We start from the raw sequence: 19,412 nt of genomic DNA, 5'->3' as shown, positions 1-19,412 counted from the left end.
TTTTGTCTTCCTCTGCGGGAAGATGAAGAGGCTCTTCTGAAGTAGGGGGACCAGACAGCAAGTGTGAAAAATCAGGGGGGTGGGGAGTAATAGGCACCCATATAAGACAAAGCCCCAAATATCAGGGCTGTCCCTATACAATTGGGACCCCTGGTCACCCTATTCTGCAATATTCTAGGGCCTCCATCAAACCATCCAGTTTTCACGTATTTATCCCCCAGCCCACTTTGTGGGGCAGGGCAAAGCTGGTATCATCCCCCCCATGTCACAGATGGGAGCTGAGGACAGAGAGACTGAGTAACTTGCCCAAGGTCAAACTGGGTGGCTGTGGCAGAGCCAGGAATTGATGCCAGACCTCCTGAGTCCCAGGCTAGTGCTCTAACCACTGGACCATCCTTGCTCCTTCAGTTGCTTTCTGTTGAGGATTAGTTTAATCCCTGTTTCTGCAGCCCATCTCATCCCCGAACTCCACCCTTGCCACCTTCTCCTGGGGACGGGAAGCAATACACGTGCATTTGGGCTTGATTGGCATTGTCTCTCGACTCCACTTTCCTAGGGGATCTAGTCCCTGCTCTGGAAAGCCCCCCCCTTCTGTGCTCCCCCCGGGATCCTACACCACCTCCTTCTTGGTCTCTCAGCTGCCTGAGGGATGTGCACGCCCCCATTCCCTGTTTGGAGTTGTTATTGTCCTTTGCCGGGTGCGGGTGGAAGAGCCCTAGGAGGAAGGGATTTGCTTTATCTTGCCCTGCCAGACGTGTGCCCACAAGTTCCTGCGTGGATGGCGCCCATCCCCTCTGACATCACGGCCGCTGCTCTCTAGGCCCCGCGGCTCCTTCTGCTGACAAATGCCCCGCCATCTGCTTGTGGTGATGATGTTCGTGTCCTCGATGCCCCGACGTGGGGCTAGTGGTTAGAGCAGGTAACTAGGACCCTGCACTCTTGGGTTCTGCTATTGGCTCTGGGAGGGGCCGTTGTCTAGTGGTTAAAGCAGGGGACTCCAGGACCCTGGGTTCTAGTCCCAGCTCCGCCACTGACTGGTTGTGTGACCTTGGGTGAGTCCTTTCCCCTCTCTGTGCCTCAGTTTCCCTTTCCGTAAAATGGGGATAATAATGACTTAACTCCCACAAAGGAGGGGTGTGTGTGAAGCTGAATTCCTTAATGGTGGCAAAGGCGATCCTGGTCTGGAAGTAGCTGGAGATGGACAAACTGCCCTCTCGCCTCCCCGGCTGCCACTTCCCATCTCGCCCCAGGAAGGGGGTGGGTGGCACCTCTTGCCCAGCGGATGTGGGGCCGATCTGCAAGCCGATGTGCTGTTAACTACTGACTGCTGGGGTGAGGCTTCGGCCCAGCTCCTCTCTCCGTGCCAAGGGCTTGGTCCGGCTCCAGGGCTTTATTTGAACAGCTCGCTCTTGGCTTAGCTGGCACAGGGCAGCTTTTTCAGCCCGGCTCTGCCGAGCAGTTGCCTTGGAGCCGGGTTTTCTTCTTGCTGCGCAGGAGGGACCCCCTGACTCCTGCAGGCTGGTTCCCACTCAACCCGCTTCTCCCGCTCTGGGGGGCAGCTGGCACGTGGGATGGCTTCCCTCGGGCGATGAAGGCTCTGCGTGGGCCCCTGGCCCAGGTACTTTGGCCCAGGCACCTCCTGGCTGCTTGGTCCTGTTTGCCCTGCACCAGGCCACTTGCCCTTTGGCAGAGCCGCTCCCCCGGCCTGCTCTTCCATGACTGCAGCCCCCTTCCCGCAAACCCCTCCCAACCTCCCCCCAGGGTCCTGGCCAGCCTGGCACTGATTCCTGTGGAGAGGGGCGGAGAAGAGGCAGAGAGAATCTGCTCGGGGGTTGATAGGTAGAGAAAGAGGCAGTGCACTTCTGGGCCCACCTGGCCTGGGCTGAGCCTCCAGACAGGGAAGGGGAGTCTGATTTCTGTGATGGGATGGGCTCCTCCTGCCGGGAGCTTCCCCGGATGCCTTGAGATGGGCCAAGCCCCGGCTGGGGGCGCGTGACAGAATCTGACTGTGCGATCCCTGAGCGCTGCGGTCCCACCGCCGTCCAGCAGCCAGGGCTTCCTTCCTGGGCATGCCAGAAACCACTTACCCGCAGGGCCCCTCCCTGCGTCAAGGTCACGGCGCTGGTGCCCGGGCCGCTCTCAGCTCCGAGAGGGCTCCCTTTGGTTTCGGCCCTGGCCGCAGTGGGCAGGAAGCCCTGGCTGTGGCTCCTTCCAGCCCTCTCCCCTGTGCTCCACGCACCAAGGACAAGGGGTCTGGCGTTCGCGGGTTCACTGCGGATGCCGCCCTGGGGCGCAAACACAGACCACTCAGAGACTTGAAGGCCAGCAGGGCGCATCGTCGTCATCTAGTCTGACCCTTGCACGTTGCAGGCCGTAGCCCCTCACCCGCTCAATCCTGCGGTAGGCTGGGTTGCTGACCTCCTCAAATCATGACCGAGAGACTTCCCGTTACTCTGGTTCAAACCAGCAGGTGACCTGGGCCCCATGCCACAGAAGAAGGCGAAACCTCCCCAGGGTCTCTGCCAATCTGACCTGGGGGAAAATTCCGTCCCGATCTGAAATAGGGCGATCAGTTAGACCCTGAGCACGTGGGCGAGACCCACCAGCCAGACACCCGGGGAAGAATTGGCGGTAGTAACTCAGAACCTTCCCCGTCTAGTATCTCCAATGGCCAGTGATGGCACATTGGCTACTAGCAGTCATGGATGGGCTGTATACCATTGTAGGCAACTTTTGTACACCGTCCCCTCCATAAACTTATCAAGCTCCATCTTGAAACAAATTAGGGTTTTTTTGTTTGTTTGTTTGTTTTTTTTTTTGCCCCCACTGCTCCCCTTGAAAGGCTGTTCCAGAACTTCACTCCTCTGATGCTCAGAAACCTTGGTCTAATTTTAAGCCTAAACTTATTGATGGCCCGTTTGTATCCATTTGTTCTTGTGCCAGCCGTGGTCCTTAACTTAAATAACTCCTCTCCCGCCCTGGTGTTTATCCCTCTGATGTATTTATAGAGAGCGATCAGATCCCTCTCAGCCTGTGTGTTGTTATGCCAAGCTCCTTAAGTCTCCTCTTGTAAGGCTGGTTCTCCGTTCCTTCGATGGCCCTAGTAGCCGTTCTCTGCAGCTGTTTGCCTTTTGCACCTGAGTTGTTTCTCGGTCTGTCTCGGGGAAATCTGTCCTCAACCCTTGTTTCACCAGCATGTCTCATCCCAACCCACAGGGACAAGACGCGGGGCTCAGTTTCCCAGCCCATTCAGCCCTCTCCCCTGGGCCTGACTCCCCGGGAGCAATTAATCCCAGCTGCAGTGGCGGGGAGGCATGTGCATGTGGGCACTGGCCCAGCATGGGTTGGACTGAGAACCCCCAAACTCCTATCACCCAAGAGCCATCAGACGGGAGGAGTCAGCAGTCGCTACCTATGTGGGACATGAATCTGCTGGGGAAGTGATGGGTCGTTTAACCCTTTGTAGCTGGGGCTAGAGCTCCTCGCCCTGAATGGCAGCATGTTTCCTGTAACTGCCAAGAGCATCGGGCATATGGACTTGTCCTGCCAGGAGGGCTGATCTCTGTGGAGAACCCAGCTTGCCTGCTGCTGTCCGGTGGCAGGGTCCGCGTTCGTGGGCCTGCCTCCTGGCCGTTGATTCGGAATCACCCTGCTCTGCCTGAGCTTGCAAAGTTGAGTTTGGGATCTGAAATTCACCTTTGGCAGGGGTGGGTGATTCAGGCCCGTCCCGAATCCCTCCTACAATACCTCGCTCTCTTGGGGAGGCCACCTCAGCGCTCCGACAGACCCTTCCCAGGCGCAGGTACCAAATATTGTGCTAAAGTACCCAGCTTGGGGAAAATAAAGCAAGATCTGCCCTGGTGCATCTTGGGACGAATTCATTCTGGACTCGGAACTGGCCGCTCCCCCATGATTGTCAATTTCCCCTGCAGCTGGGGTCCTGGGCACCTTCCTTAAATGGCTCTCTGCTGCTGATTTGAAAAGACTCCGTTGCCCCTGGATGCCCCCGCCCCTTGCCTTTGCACTCCCCGTTGGCATGAGGCCCTGGCACAGGGAAGCTGACTCACTCCCCTCTGACCCTGGCATCCTGTGTGAGTGAAGCTGGAAGTGGAGTGACTTGTCAGGAAAATATTTCCCCTCCTGAGCCGTGGGCACCTGAGTCACTCGATAAGCAGGCCGCTGCTATCTGCCTGTGCCTTCTGGCGAGTCCGCAGCCCCATATGCACCATGGACCTGCCGGGACTCGCCCAGGAAAGGGAACGGCAGGTGGGTGAGCGGGGGAAGGGCTCACCTCTTCCATCTCAGGCAGCCAGCTCTGACTCAGAGCTAACTCGGCTTGGCTGCTTTCCACCCTCGCAGTCCCGGTGCTCTGGGAAGGTTTAAATTCATACCGCAGATATGTGTGTGTCTGTGTGTGGGGGGGGGTGTCTATTCCAGGCTCTGCCACAGCCTCCCTGTGGGACCTTGGACAAGTCACTTAATCCCTCTGGCTTCTTTCCCGTTGCTCCAGCAGGGCGGGTCTGAGACCCTTCTCCGCTGCAGTGCAAGCCGTCCCAGTATCTCCTAGCCCCCTTGACTCTGCATCTCAGCTGGAAACGGGTTCCTCTCCCTCCCTCCCCCACCAGCAGCTATTATCAACCCTTTCTCCGTCTGTCTCTTGTTTGGCAGCTGTGTGGTAAAGAGAAACAAATCGACACCAGGCAGCACATGTGGTACATAGCCAGGGTGTAATTGAAAGACACACACACACACATCTAGGATATTAAATGCCGTACGTCGCCGGCACCCGTGCAAATATAACTGACCAGAGAGCGAGGATGGGCCAGTGGGCCCTAGCCTAGGACTTGGGAGACCCAGATTCCTGTTCCATTACAGCCTTGGGCCCAGATCCTCAAAGGTATTTCAGCCCTTAACTTCTGTTAGCCTCCCTGGGCCTTGGTTCTCACCTGTAAAACAATAACCGTGGTGCCCAGCCTCCCTGGAGTGTCATGAGGGTACGTACAGTGGCGATTGTGAGGTGCAGATGATATGGCAGCGGGACCCATCTAAATACCTTAGACAGACAGGTAGAATTTCAATAACTACCCTCCCCCCACCCCCAGGCTGCCATCCGTGCCCTGGGATTGGAGTAGATGAGCGTGCTGTGACAGGCGGGCAATGGGCGAGACATGGGTTCTACTCCAGATTCTGCCACAGACTCTCGATGAGACCGAAGGCAAGTCACTTAATCGCTCTGTGCCTCAGTTTCCCCATCTCTGTGCAGGTCTAGTAATATTTCCCTACCTTGCAAAGGGGGCTGTGAGGATCAATCCATCTGGGTTCGGGAGATGCTCAGATACTTACTGATGTGGAGTTAACTGGACAGAGAGAGAGAAATTCCCCTGGTCTTGGCTGGACCGGAGAAGATGGGAGTCGGATCTAATTCCCACTTGGTTTTGGGCTTGCAAACCCAGAGTGAGATTCTGCAGAAGCCAAACCACCCTGGGTTTCTTGGCATAGGCTTTTGATCTCCATCCAGCTTCCAGGCCGGGCTGTGTGGTCTTCCCACCTTCCTCCAAGTTGGTGGAAAGTTGCTGGAACCTCTGGAGAGCCGAGCTGCGGAAGGAGCCTACTTCTGCGCAAGAATGTAAAGAAAGCCGCAGCTGAAACGGTTGAATATTGGGGTGGGGGGGCATAAATTTCACCACAGTGCGGTCTCACCCTGCCCTAAACAGGGCCAGATTAACCTTTTGTGGGCCCGGCGCCAAATATATTGGTGGGCCCCCATGGGAGCAATGGCGCAGGGCGCGGGGAGATCAGTCCCTGGAGCCAGGGGCTGGCCAGGGGCATGATATGGCAGGAGCGGCCCCGCTCCGCCCAGCCTAGTACGAGGACGCTACTTTTTTGCCAGATGCACAGTGTCCTGCCCGGCCCTGTGCTGCCAACGTGCCCCTTCCTGTGGGGGGTGGGCCTGTGGCATGCCACACAGCCGCCCAGCCCAGCACCCTCCTGACTCCCTATGGCCAGAGCCCCCCCTGGACTTGCTCTGCCCAGCACCCCCCACAAATCCCCCACTCCCTAGTGCCCCAGCATACCCAGATCCTCCCTGCCCCCTTACAGCCCAGCACCCCCCACCCCCAGACTACCCACTCCCTGCCTCCTGGCTGCACTTACTGGCCCGGCTGGGAGGCAACTGTGTCTGGCACGAGGGTCTGCCCTGGCCGGGCTCCCTCAGGACCCACTTGCCTGGAGGGGCCCAGCCAAGCCCCCCACACTGTCCCCCTGCCCCTGACTGCTGAGACTGGCCAGGCTTCTGCTCCAGTCCCAGGTGGCTCAGCTCCGGGGAGACAGGTGGGGCCCCACAGGTGGTGGGAAGGAGAGACAGCCCGGAGCCGGAGGTGCCCTGGGGTCCAGCCAGGGGGCAGAGAGAAGCTGGGGGGTGGGGCCAGGGGGGGTGGAGAGGAGCCCTCGGCTGGCCAGCGGGCAGGCCGAGAGGAGCAAATGGTGGGGCAGGGGAATCCAGTGGGCTGGCAGGGTCTCAGGGCACAGGGCAAGGAGAGCAGGCTGGGGCCCCCTTCTGAGCATGGGCCCGGCTCCATGGGGCCGCTGGTGCCATTGTAAATCCAGTACTGGACCTAAACACTTAAGCAGTGATTTGCTGTTTAAAGTGGAAATCTGCCTCCCGAGAAGTGACTGTAAAACCAGCCACCTAACCTGCCTCATCTGCCTCGCCACTGTGTGCAGCGGAGGCCGACAACAGAAAGTTTGGAAGAGATCTTAACTGTGGGGCTAGGGGGCTTCAGCTGATCTCTGTCAGAGGTCAGGATGAGACCTTCTTGTGGGGCAGATATTACCCCACAGCTGCCGACTCTGTGGATCTTGCACCTTCCTCTGATACTGGCCACGGTCAGAGATGGGCTACTGGGTTAGCTGGACCTTGGGTCTCATCCTGTTCCCGCACACTGGTCTGCATCGGGGTTTAGAGCCAGCTTAGAGAGAGCGGTGGAGAAATGGATCCAGGGAGGGCTGAGAGCGCCTGTCTGTACAAACCCTCGTTGTCCAGCCCGGGGCTATTCCACCGACTCCTTTAGGGGGTGCCCGGTGGGATGGGATGTGTGCTTTGGCTTCTGGTGGATGGATGCCACCTTCCACCTCGCACAGCAGAGGGGCAATGAACTCCTCTGGGGGGCCCAGGAATCCAGATGGGACCAAATCTCGGCTTCTTCCCTCCCTGATGCCTCGTCCCTCTCAATCATACGCAGCCTCCTAACGGGGAGACATTGAGTGGTGGGGGGAGATAATTTTGTCATGGTGACACCCAGCTGCCTCCCCTAGTGGGGCCCCATTCCTGCATCACCTGGGAAGTGTAGCTGTTAGGAAACGCTTGCCCTGATCTGTTCCTTGAGGAGGAGGAGGAGGGTGCGAGGAAGGTTGACGTTTTGGGGCGTAGCTCCCTGTCCTGTATGAAGACATCTCGGGGCCGTCTGAAGTACTCTCCGGTGCGACCTGGCTGACTCTCCGTGAGCGGTAGCAGGCAAGGCGCGCAGCCGGCAGGAAGCAGGAAGGGAGATGTTAACTGCAGTGAATTAATATTGAGATGGGCTCTTTGGCACCCCACCCCTACGCGCGCACACGTAAATAATACCTATCCATGGCAATAGAGCTTCCTGCTGCTGCTCCCACCGAAACAGGGAACGAGTGAAATTATGTAAACAGATCTAGAGTGTAATAGTAATCTCAGCGCTCGGTGACAGACAGTCCGACTGATGCTAGAGCAATGGGTTTTGGGGGACAAGCCCTGGATGATAGTCTGACACTAGAGCAGTGTGGTCAAGGAACAAGCCCTCGGTGACGTACAGTCTGACTGGCGATGAGGTTCGGGGAACGGGCCCTCGATGACGGACAGTCGGACTGACAGTGGGGCAATGGGGCTCGGGGGACGAGCACTCGGTGACAGACGGTCTGACTGACACAGAGATGAGCTGTTGACAGGCTGGCTGGCCCGATGCAGCTCCGGCTGCCCTTTCCCCCGGCAGGCTGCATTCAGGATTAGCTCCTGGTATGCTGGTCCCTGGGGAAAGGCCAGTGCGGGCTTTGGTGTGGATTGCTTTGGGGCCTGCGTGCAGAGACTGCAGTCTGCCTGCTGCCACCACGGCCAGCACGGCCTTGTGACAAACAGCTCTCCTGCTGGTGAGCAGCCGTGTTCCCTCCAGGCTTGTCTCTAGCTAGGTGTTCGTACATCCCTAGCCCAATCTCAGGGCCTTCAGGCACTACTGTAACAATAACAACGGGGGTCCGAGGCCCCCTGTAAGCTTCTTGCCCGTTATGGTACATTGCTGTGTGCTGTTAAGCAGCAGCCACGTTCCACCCCAGAGGTGGCTGCATTTTGCTGCTGAGTGAAGTTGATTCTCTTTTTGCTGCCTCTGTGTGTGTAGTGGGGTGTGGGGGGCGTTGCAAGGAAGGATTTAACACTTGCACAGCACTGTGCGATCCCAGGGGGGAAGGTTGCTCTAGGGAGGGTGCAAAGCACTAGGGTTATGATTCCCAGGCCTCTGAGCTCCTTTGCTCCCTTGTGTCTTTGGCAGGCTGCTGGCGGGAGCGCCCCAGGACGTGGCAGCTGGGACGGAGAACGCCACGCGGACGGGGGCCATGTATTCCTGCCCACTGAGTGTCTCCACGAACGACTGCAAGCGAGTGGACATCGAGGAGAAGAGTATGCCAGCACTTCTCAGCCCCCTTCGCCCCACCCAGGGCAACCCACCCCCAGCCAGCCTAGCAACTCGGGAGGTGGGGGTTAAATACCACCCGTCTTGGGTGATGCTCCCCCTCCGGGGATGTGCTGTCTTCAGACGCCTGACCCCATTCTGTCCTCTCTCCGCTGGCAGACGGGGGAGCCACGGGGTGCAGCAAGGAAGTTAACCATTTAAGAGCTGAACCCAAGCTGGATAACGGGCTGTCCAGGGCAGGGCTTCCGAAAGGGAGGAGAGAACAACTCCTTTCTCACTGCGTACCTGTTCCCTTCTCCACCCCAAGCTCTGTCTGTTCCCCCAGCCCTGCCCCACGGTAGCATGCTCTCCTGGGCAGGCAGCCCCATGTTTTCCCAGTCCTGGGCTTTCCCTGTGCACTGTCCCATGCTCTTCTGTGGTGACTCACTCATGGCAATGACATGCTGCAGAGGGCTGGGGGACTCCAGCCCTGCCCGGGAGGGTCTTTTGCTGGAGGGATCCATGTCCCGATTGCATTATTTGAGGACAGGCACATGAGCGGGAGAGGGGATACACATTCTCATGCCGTAACTGCTCGTGCGTCATTGTCTTCTCTGCTCCATGTGCCCAGGTGAACCACGGAAGAACATCATTGAGGACATGTGGCTGGGGGTGACCATCGCTAGCCAGAGACAGCCCTCGGGGAGAGTGCTGGTGAGTGTGGCCCGCTGGGATACCTTGAGGGGCTTTGGTGGGGGAGCCTGAGCGTCGCACCTAGGACACGATTCACCATTGCACGTGCCTTGCACAGCATTTACACCAGTGCAAAGCAAATACAAAACGAGGGAAGGGAGCATGGCCTAGTGTTTAGAGCTGGGGACACCAGGCCTGCTTCTCCACTGCCGGCCTCTGTGTCAGGCTTCATGCCCAGGCAAAGTGGGTGGGAAATGCCCCCAGGTCACTCGCTGGTGGCACTTTGCTCAGGTGTGTAACTGGCAGGACCTGGTGCATGGCGGTGGGGAATCAGACCCCTGTGCATCAGGACTCCTAGGTTCCATTCCTGCCCTGATCTTGACTATGGTCAAATCACTTGCCTCAGTTTGCCCATCTGTAAAATGAGACTGACGATACTGACTGCCCCCACAGGGTGGGGGAATATGAGGGTGAATTAATGAATGGAGGAGGAGGGGCTGCAGAAGAGCAATGTAATGGAGCAGGTTGCAGCTGCAATTACACTTGGTAGAGAGGTGCGGCCTGGGGAGACTACAAGTCCCAGCATGCAATGCGCCAGCTTGCTGCGGAGGGCCTGCTGCTTGGAGCATTGCATGCTGGGATCTGTAGGCTCTGTGGACAGCCCCTCTGCATTAAAGGAGAAGGCAAGTGCCTGTTAGTTGCAGAGGTATACCTCTCTCTAGGGCTTGAAACCATGCAACTGCCTCCCTCTCTCTGTGCCACCCCTTCCTCACCGTCTCGTCGGCTTCGCTCCCATCCGTTCCTTTTCCCTGGGCTTTCGCCGAGCGAGGGTCCGGTTTCCAGCTTGCAATGGCAGCCTGGAGGAAACCAAACCCCGGCAACAGCCTCGATGCCAGCTGCTCAGCCCGTTGGCCTCTGGCTGAGGCCGCGTGGGAAAGAACGTGAAACAATCCAGAACTAAAAGGGGAAGGCAGCCCCTGGGGGATTCAGAGCGGAGCAGGGCTTAACCGTTCCCGTTTGCAGTTCTGCTGAGTGGCTGGCTGCAGAGTTCTCTCTGCTTGGTCTCTGGGAGGTCCATGGCCCATCCCAGTGATAACTGGGCTCTGCGGGAATCTGTGAGTCTGGCCGTCCGTTGCCCCGTTGTTTATACCACGCAGATGGTTCACCGTCTGCTCCGTGGTAACGTTTGACACCCGCTCTGCCCTGTGTAGTTAACGTCTGAGGCGCGGGGCGATGGAGAATCAGCCCATAGATGCCTAAAGGGCCCAGTTACCTCGGTGATGGGCTATGGATCATTCGCTCTCTCTCCGATCCCTTTGCTGGCAGGGGTCCCAGGCTGCTCCTGAGCTCGCGCTCTCTGTCCGAAACCCCAATTCAGAGGCTCAGGAATGGGGGGCAGACCTGGCGGAGGTCAGGGGAGGCTAGCGACCCCGCAATGGAAATATTGTGGGGGCTCCCCCGACTCCTCCTATTCCTCTGCCCCTACTCCATTTGCCGGAAGCTTCCCCCTACCGCCTCTGTCCCCCCTTTCCCCAGGGATTCTAGTTCCAGACCCATCTGCCTTCTTTAAAGCACATTTGCGGCTGGTGTCACGGCCTTGGTGCCTGATGTCTGTGCCGTATCCATAGCGGGCCATGTTCACCCCTGGCGTAACTCCGTGCGCTCCCCTGAAGGTGACTGAGCCCCAGGAGGGATCTGACCCAGAGCAGAGAGAGCGGAGTGTCGGCTTCACCCGCAGGCTCCGTGCCAACCCCCCTTTCCCCCCAGCAGGTGTGTAACTGGCAAGACATGGTGCACAGACGGTGGGGAATCAGGCCCCTGCAGTGGAGTGCATCAGGACTCCTGGGTTCTATTCCTGCCCTGATCTTGACTATGGTCAAATCACTTGCCTCAGTTCGCCCATCTGTAAAATGGAACTAATTATGTTCAGTGTTGTTCAGACTGCATGGTCCTTCCGTCCTTGGCTTTCCTGCCGCGGCTGCCATCCTCGCAACTACCCAGCCAATGCCCACCCATGCTTCCCTGCACACATGTGAGCATGCCTAGGTACGCACGTACCCCGATCTTTTGCATGGGCATTCACACCTATGCCGTGCCCACTGGCATCCAACCCATCCCCCCTTGTACATGCATGCTCCGATACGCATGCATCCACTGGCACTGCTTCTAAGCAGTGGGCTCTCGGGCTATGTGGACTGCTGCTCTGACCTGGAGTGGGAGGAGTAGGATATCGGGGGCTATATGCACTGAGCACCCCAGCTTGCATGCAAACACCCCTGTCCTTGCCCCTGGCATCTCACAAGGCAGATCTTTGCCTGGCTCGTGGAGCTGCAGTTTCTATCTTCCCCCTCATCTGCCAATCCTCAAATTGGTTCAAAAGGCCTCAATTAAATTAGCCGAAAGGCAAGACGGCACTTTGGGTAACAGGAGCTATATCTCCACAGCTGTGATTGGGAGGGCAGGTCCCCGAGGGGCGGAACGGGGATGTCTGCGACTACTGGCGCTGAGTGAACAGCAGACCGTTCCACCCAGAATGTCCCACAACCAACCCCATTGGCTCCTAGGGGGCTACGGCCAGGGAACAATCTCATGAGGTGGGAGAGGAGAGGAAAGGAAGGCTGGCCAGTGGTTAGGGCTTGGGAGACCAGAGGTCATGTCCCTTCTCTGCCACAGACTGTTTGTGTGACCTTGGGCAAATCGCTTAGCCTCTGAGGTCCTCCTCTGTTTTTCGCTGCCCTACCTCACAAGGATAAATAGACCAAAGGTGCTCAGATAACGCACTAATAGGGTTATGTAAGTACGATTGCTAGAGACTGCCAGCGTTGCTGGTTCTGGCTGGATCTCTCCCTCTGTGTAACAGTGTTTAGCTTAGTCTGCCTTGAGCGCAGGGGACGGGACGAGAAGACCTCTCGAGGTCCCTTCCGGTCCTATGATTTCTATGCCTTCGTCTGGCTGGGTGCGGGGCTCGAACCTGGGAATCTAAATGGATGAGCCGGCACTGTTTGAGCCCAAAGGGCCACGCTGGGTTAGCATGGCGTACGCGTGCTTCCCCTTCTCAGCCCACCAGAGAGGGGAAGAAGGGTAATGCAGCTTTTGTTTCTACCCGGCATGCATTGGGCTGAAATGAGGATAGCGTATGCAGTTACACTTTTTGTTCTGCTGCAGACCTGGCACGGTCGGGTCCGTGGCTGGGACTGTGGGAATACAAATAATAGTAATAAATTAATTCCAAGGGCCTGGTGATTGCCGGGCGCCAGGGCTCATGCTGGTTGCCAGCTGGGATCAGGAAGGGATCCCACCTTATGCCAGGGTACAGCATTGCAGAGTCTCATGAGGGTTTAGGCCTTCTTCTGGCTTGAAGAGATGGTGGCCTTGACTCACGGGTCTGATTAGATATGGCAGGAGACAGGAGGAGCTGTTGGTCTGATTTCTGGGGGCAGGAGGCAGGATGCTGGAATAGGTGGGCCCGAGCTATGGTTTGATTGGAGGTGGGTATCAGGTTTGCCGTGCTGTTGGTTTGATCTGGTACAGGACAAAGTATGACACAGCAGAGGATGGACAACTGCTCCAATCCAGTAGGGCAAGAGGTGGGGAACTGGAGAAGATTGACCTTGGTCTGATCTGGAGTGGCAGGAGGTGGGGTATGGGGGCATACGGACTGCTGCTCTGAGCAGGAGTGGCAGGACTGGGATACCGCGGTATATGGACTTCTGCTCTCCCCTGCTCTGGGTAGGAGGTGGGATATCTGGGAATACGGACTAGTGTCGCTGGAGGTGGCTAGCTCTGGCCCATTGGGCTGACCCAGGATACCAACCCCTAGGCAGTAGCCCCAGTGCCCCGCGAGCCCCAGACAGCAGCGTGCTTAGTACTCACCCCGGTTGCTCCTGGCTCCCCAGGCCTGCGCTCACCGATACACTAGGGTCCTGTTGTCTGGCAACGAAGACCAGCAGCGCATGGTGGGGAAGTGCTATGTCCGCGGCAATGACCTGCAGCTGGAGCTGGCTGACGACTGGCAGACCTACCACAATGAGATGTGCAACTCCAACACCGAAGAGACTGGCATGTGCCAGATGGGCACCAGCGGCGGCTTCACCGCCAACACTGTCTACTTCGGGGCCCCGGGCGCCTACAACTGGCAAGGTCCGTGCTGCCGCCGGCTGCTTTGGGTCTCCCGCCCCCTCACCCCGGCACTGCCCTTCCCCCAGCCCATCTGCCTGGACCGACGCGGCCTCTCTGGGTACGTCTACACCGCGAGAAAGGCCCACGGCACGGCCGCAGCTGGCCCGGATCAACTGACTCGGACCGTGGGGCTGTAAAATTGCAGTGTTGGTGTGTGGACTTGGGCTGGAGCCTGGGCTTGGAGACCCCGCAAGTGGGGAGGGTCCCAGAGGCCTGGCTCGGTCCCAGAGCCCTGGCTCCAGCCTGAGCCCAAAGGTCTACGCTGCAGGTTCCCGCAGCCCGAGGCCAACCTAGCTGATCCAGGCTGAGACTCGGGGCCGCAGGGTTTTTAGCGCAGTGTAGACGTACCCTTGATGTGGCTGCAACTGCCCGAGGGATGCTCAGCCAGCGACACCACGAGTATTGAGTGGCTCTGCCAGGGGCGGAGGGCTGGTGGGGAGGGAAAGGGGCAGGGACTGTGCCAGGGAGGTAGCACAGGCCAGGAAGCAGCTGGGGATGGGGATGGGCAGAGATTCCTGTGTCTGCTGCCACCTGCCTCTGGCTTGAACTGTTTCATGTTTCCCTCCCCGGCTGCAGGGACGAACTACGTTCTGCAGCGAGATAGCTGGGACCTGGTCGACTTCTCCTACCCCAACCATGACAACGGCAACATCTACATAGGTACCTTCCGCTGTGTCTGGAAGGGACGTCCTCCCCCCCTCCCCCCACCCCCTTGCCCTCCCCATGTAACAACGTGGGGGGTGGGGATAGAGAAGGGCACAGGGCCTCAAGAGACCTGGGTTTTAGTCCCAGCTCTGCCACTGTCTCCCTATAGGACCCCTGGGCAAGTCAGACAGCCGCTCTGTGCCTCAGTTTCCCCAGGTGTAAACTGGCTGTCTGGTTTCCTCATTGTTCCTGCGAGGGAGTTCCGATGCAGCGCGGTGGGCCTGGCCTTCCTGCTGGCAAGCCCAGGTGCTCCCGGCATCGGAGTCATGCCACTCAGGTCCAGCCTAGCGGGGTGCTTCACCCATTGCAGTTAGCGGGCTGGGAGCCAGAGGGAATCCCGCTCTGATGCCCCTTTCCCCACAGTCACATGCTGAAATGGGAACTGGAACAGGGAAGCACCTTTAAAGCCCAGACGCTTCCCTGACCCTCTGGGGCTGGCAGTGAAATCTCCCCCGGGCCAGGAGGATGCTGGCGACGGTGTCTTTTGTGGGGGCCTTTGCAGCCTACGTGCCATGAGCTTGCTGGGCCTCGGTCCACTTCCCAGCATCCTCCACGCCAAACCCACTGCTGCTAATTGTCCCCTTGGCTGTCAGCCTCAGCAGGGAGGCCAAGGGCTGCCTGGACCAGAGACAGCTCATGCCGAGGGTGGGTCCCTCTAGGTCAGGGCTAGGGGGGCAGCTTGTCCTGCCACTAGGCAGCCTACAAGTGCACTGGTGGTACAGAGAGGGCATCAGCTTGCCAGGGGATCAGTCTGGCGGGTCTAAAGCCTGTTTAAGACTCCCGTGGGCTTTGGTGCTTTGGCCCACACAGCCCTGTCCCCCCCAATGGGTCCATTCAGGGTTGGGACCAGGGTTGGCACCAGTTCTTTGTCCATGCAAAGACTCACACTCTGGGCAATGCAGCTGTCCGTAGCTGCTAGCTAGGGTCCGTCCCAGCTGTGCTTTGCCTGGGATCCCCACTGCACTGGATCCCCCCAGGTTGTGATCCCCCCCCCGCCCCTCCCAGCGAGGGGCCCTGCAGCTCCCAAGGCCTGACGCCTATCCCCACCCTGCTCCAGGCTACACGGTCCAAGCCGCCAGCGCCGTCCTGCACCAGAGCCAGGTGACCCTTGTCACTGGAGCTCCCCGCCACCAGCACGCGGGCGCCGTGTACCTGCTGACGGACACCCGCAACACCCTGGAGAAGAGCCTGGTGCTGCCTGGGGAGCAGGTGGGCTCCTACTTCGGGAGCGCCATCGCCCTGGCGGACCTCGATAATGATGGGTGAGCTCTGCAGCCCCGCGAGTGGGAGCGGCCTGAGGAGAGGGGCTCCTCTGCGTGACGGAGACCTGCATGGGTTGGTGACTCCACAGGGAGACCCAGGATCTCCATAGCTTTGAGGGGGCTCCATAGCGTTGAGGGTGTCTCCACAGCCCATAGCTTGGGGGGCCCCCATAGCTTTGAGGGGGTCTCTGTAGCCAATAGCTCGGGGGATCTCCATAGCCCATAGCTTCAATGGGGGCCCAGAGTTTGGAGTTGGGGGGGCTCCATAGCTTTGAGGAGAGGGATCCCCATAGCTTTGGGGAGATCTCCATAGCTTCGAGGGGGGCCCATAGCTTTGGGAGATCTCCATAGCCCACAGCTTTGAGGGGGGCCCAGAGCTTTGTGGGATCTCCATGGCCCATAGCTTTGAGGGGGTGTGTCTGAAGCCTGTAGCTTTGGTGGGGGATCTCCATAGCCCATCTCTTTGGGGCGGGGAGGTCTCCAGAGCACTGACCAGGTCTGATCCACCATCATAGTCGTCCTTGGCCCCTGGCCCTGCTGTTGCCCCTTGGCCCTGACCCCGCCCTTCCTGTCCCCGCTGGCAGGTGGCAGGACCTGGTGATTGGGGCGCCATACTACTTTGAGAGGAAGCAAGAGGTGGGCGGCGCCGTCTACGTGTACATGAATGAGGCCGGCCGCTTCCAGAACTGGTCCAGCCTGGTTCTGAAGGGACCCAGCAACTCAGCCTTCGGCTTTGCTGTGGCCAGCATCGGGGATGTCAACCAGGACGGCTTCCAGGGTGCGTGGGGCTTCCCCTCCCACTCGGGGGGCTTGTGATGGGAGATCTCACTCAGTGTCCGCGGGGCACTAGAGTGCCATGGGGCCAGGGAGGTATAAGGGTGGCTCTTGGAAGAGGTAGCTGGGAGGGTGTGGTGCGAGGGTGGTTGCAGGGTTTGGGGTGCGGTGGGGTTTGGGGATGCGCTGGGGGTATGAGAAGGCTCTGGGGTGGGATTAAAGGACTCTGGTGTGTGTGGGGGTTGTGTGGGTATGGGGGAGCTCAGGATGGTGTGGGGCTTGGGAGCTATGGGCTGGCTCAGGGTAGTGTGGGGTTTGGGGGATTCAGGAGGTGGTGTGGAGTTTGTGGGTATGGGTTGCTCAGGGTGGTGTGGAGGTATGGGTTAGCTCTGGGGTGGGATCAGGGGGCTCTGGTGTGCGTGGGGGTTAGTCTGGGTGTGCAGTGGCATTGGGGGGCTCTGGGAGTGGCATAGGGTTTAGTCAGGGTATGAGGTTGTATGGGGTTGGGGGGTATGGGGTGGCACTGGGGCAGGTGTGGGGTTTGGGGGGTATGGGTGGCTTGGGGTGGTTCGGGGATTCAGGGGGTGGTGTGGAGGTATGGGGTGGCACTGGGGCTGGTGTGGGGGTTGGGGAGCTCAGGGTGGTCTGTGGGGTTGAGGGAATGGGGTGCCTTTGGGGTGGCTCATGAGTGGTGGGGATTTAGTGAGGTGCTGGAGGTGGCTTCTGTGGGGCTGGAGGAGCTGGGGTCTCTGGTGGAGCTTGTGTGACCCTTTGCCTCTCCCCACAGATATCGCCATTGGGGCTCCCTTTGAGGGCCCTGGCAAGGTTTACATCTACCACAGCAGCTCAGGGGGGCTGGTGGCCGAGCCCCGGCAGGTAAAGGCACCTTGCGCACCCCATGTCCCCCTTAGGGGGCGCTTTGCAAAGGGCGAATTCCATTGGGCAGAGCCAAGTTCTGGCCAGGGAGAGAGCTGTGGGGTGGCCCCACCTGGCACAGTCTCTCCCCACTCCCCCGCCAGGGAAGCTTTAGCATCAGGAACAGGCTGGAGAATGCTCCCCTCCCTAATCTGTGGGTGGATGATGGCTGTGGGATGGGATGGTCCTAGAAGGGTGGTGGGATGGGGCAAAGGCAGTTGGGATTCCCAGGATGTCCCCAGGGTCCTGCCCCAAACCCCACTGAACTGCTGGCCCGGGGGCGCGGGGTGGTGGTGGACCTGGAGCGGCCACGGGTGACTCCCTTTCCTCCCCCATCCCCTGCCCCGCAGGTGATCAGCGGGGCAGAGCTGGGCCCGTCCGGCATCCAGACCTTCGGGTACTCCCTGAGTGGGGGGCTGGACGTAGACGGAAATTCCTACCCGGATCTGCTAGTGGGGAGCTTGTCAGAGCAGATAGCTCTGCTCAGGTAAGGGGGTTTGGGGTTGGGACAGGGCATGCTGCCAGGGCAACCTTTCCCCTGCAGGGGTAGGCCGGGGGTGGCTTCTTAGGGGCAGGTGCTGTTCTGAGGCTGGTCTCTGGACCCACAAGTACAGGGGGATTGTGTGGGGCTCAGCATGGGGTGTAGTGTGTGTGGGGTGGGAGGGGGCTCTGGTGGCTTCAGTGGGGATTGAACCTGGGACCTTCAGTAGAGGCACCAGCTGCTCCGCTTGAACAGGAGTCAGAAGCAGGTGTAGGTATGGGGTGGGATTGAAGGGGTCTGGGGGTGGCGAAAGAGGGAGACTCAGGGTATTGCACAACTGCCCCCTACAGGCGCCAGTGGGGCGTTCGCCTCCATGGCCCATTGAGCCCTTTGCCAACCATCAGTCCGAACAAGGACAGGGCTGGTGCCCCAAATCCCTCCGCGCTCATGTCACCCAGGCCCCCTGACCAGACAGCGGGCCTCTTTCAGCCACTCCTGTCTTGGGGTGCATTGAAAGCAGGGGAAAGGCTCAATATCCCTCTGCCAGCTCCCTGAGCCCTCTAGCCCTGAACCCCAAGATTTTGGGTCCCCTGAGCCGCGGAGGGGCCTTGCGCTGAGAAGGAGCCATGAATGGTGTGATGAGAGAGGAGAATCCCAGCCTCTATATGGGACAGAGACTGCCCTCACCGCCACCCAAAACCCTCCACTGTGCCCCCCAAAGCCCACCCCCTGCTGGGAGGTGGGAGCACTGGGCTGCTGCAGAGCAGGGTGGCGTCGGGCAGCTCCTGGCGCTGGTGGGCAGAGCTGGCGGCGGTTCCTGGTGGGAGGGAAGCTCGGCTGATCTCTTCCCTTTCTCTGCCTGCCCAGAGCTCGACCTGTGATCAACATCTTGAACAAAACCTTCACGGTGAGCCCCAGCCTGGTGGACCCGGCCAAGTGCACCCCACACTCCTGGTAAGGGTCCCCCCAAAATTGTCATCCGTGCCCCCCCGGGTGGCAGGGCCCCTGAATAGCGCCCCCGGGCTCATGGGGCTAGCTCTGCGTGGGCAAGGAAGAGCCCTGTGGTCCCTGTTCCCGTAGCAGCCGTGTGGGCTCTGTGTCTGAGGCCAGAGCGAATGGGACGTGTCTGGGATCCTGCCCCATCCTGCTGTCGCTGACCCCGGCCTCCTCTCTCGCCCCCGCAGCATCCAGGTGCAGATCTGCTTCTCCTACAACCAGAGTGCTGGGGACCCCACGTACAAGGAGCAAATCAGTGAGTGGGCTGGGGCGGGAGGGGGTGGGTGGGCGTACGTGGCCACACACACCTGAGTGAGAAGCAAATGTGCTGCAAAGTGACCAGCGGGTGTGCACACGCCCAGTGTGAGCAATGGTGTGCGTGTGCAATGGTGTGGTGGGACAGCAAGATGCAGGGGGAAAAGGCGATTGGGGGAGGGGTTCCCAGGATCCAGGGGGCTGCCCCAGCACCACTGAACTGTAGAAACGGGGGGGGGGGTTGCAGCAGCAGTGGGCGTCTCCCTTGCATGCAATGGCGGGTGTGTTCGCACAGGAGCACTAGCGTGTGGATGCGTGCAGTGGTGTATATGTGTGTGCACATGTGCAGGTCATGCCGTGGTGTGTGTGTGTGCAACGGTGAGTGTGTTTGCACGTGGGTACGGGGGTGTGTGTGTTCAGTGGTACAGGTGCACGTTTGCGTGCCTGAGTAATGGGTGTGGGTGCGTG

At 59.3% G+C, this 19,412-nt stretch overlaps 1 protein-coding gene across 1 annotated transcript in view; it reads left to right on the top strand.

The window, feature by feature from the left end:
- The window catches only part of ITGA3 (integrin subunit alpha 3), a 41,891-nt gene that overhangs the window by 10,628 nt on the left and 11,851 nt on the right, over positions 1-19,412 (top strand). Inside the window, exons 2-11 of the mRNA XM_084615871.1 lie at positions 8,565-8,692; positions 9,316-9,398; positions 13,274-13,517; positions 14,133-14,216; positions 15,319-15,523; positions 16,108-16,301; positions 17,085-17,173; positions 17,563-17,699; positions 18,561-18,647; positions 18,878-18,945. Coding sequence (XP_084471997.1) covers positions 8,565-8,692; positions 9,316-9,398; positions 13,274-13,517; positions 14,133-14,216; positions 15,319-15,523; positions 16,108-16,301; positions 17,085-17,173; positions 17,563-17,699; positions 18,561-18,647; positions 18,878-18,945 — 1,319 coding nt within the window. The remainder of the gene's footprint in view (positions 1-8,564; positions 8,693-9,315; positions 9,399-13,273; positions 13,518-14,132; positions 14,217-15,318; positions 15,524-16,107; positions 16,302-17,084; positions 17,174-17,562; positions 17,700-18,560; positions 18,648-18,877; positions 18,946-19,412) is intronic.

The sequence above is a fragment of the Lepidochelys olivacea genome (genome assembly GCF_965140295.1).
Source record: "Lepidochelys olivacea isolate rLepOli2 genome assembly, chromosome: 27".
In the NCBI taxonomy this organism is placed as follows: Eukaryota; Metazoa; Chordata; order Testudines; family Cheloniidae; genus Lepidochelys; species Lepidochelys olivacea.
Note: the sequence above shows the minus strand (reverse complement) of the source record. Positions and strands in the feature narration are given on the sequence as shown.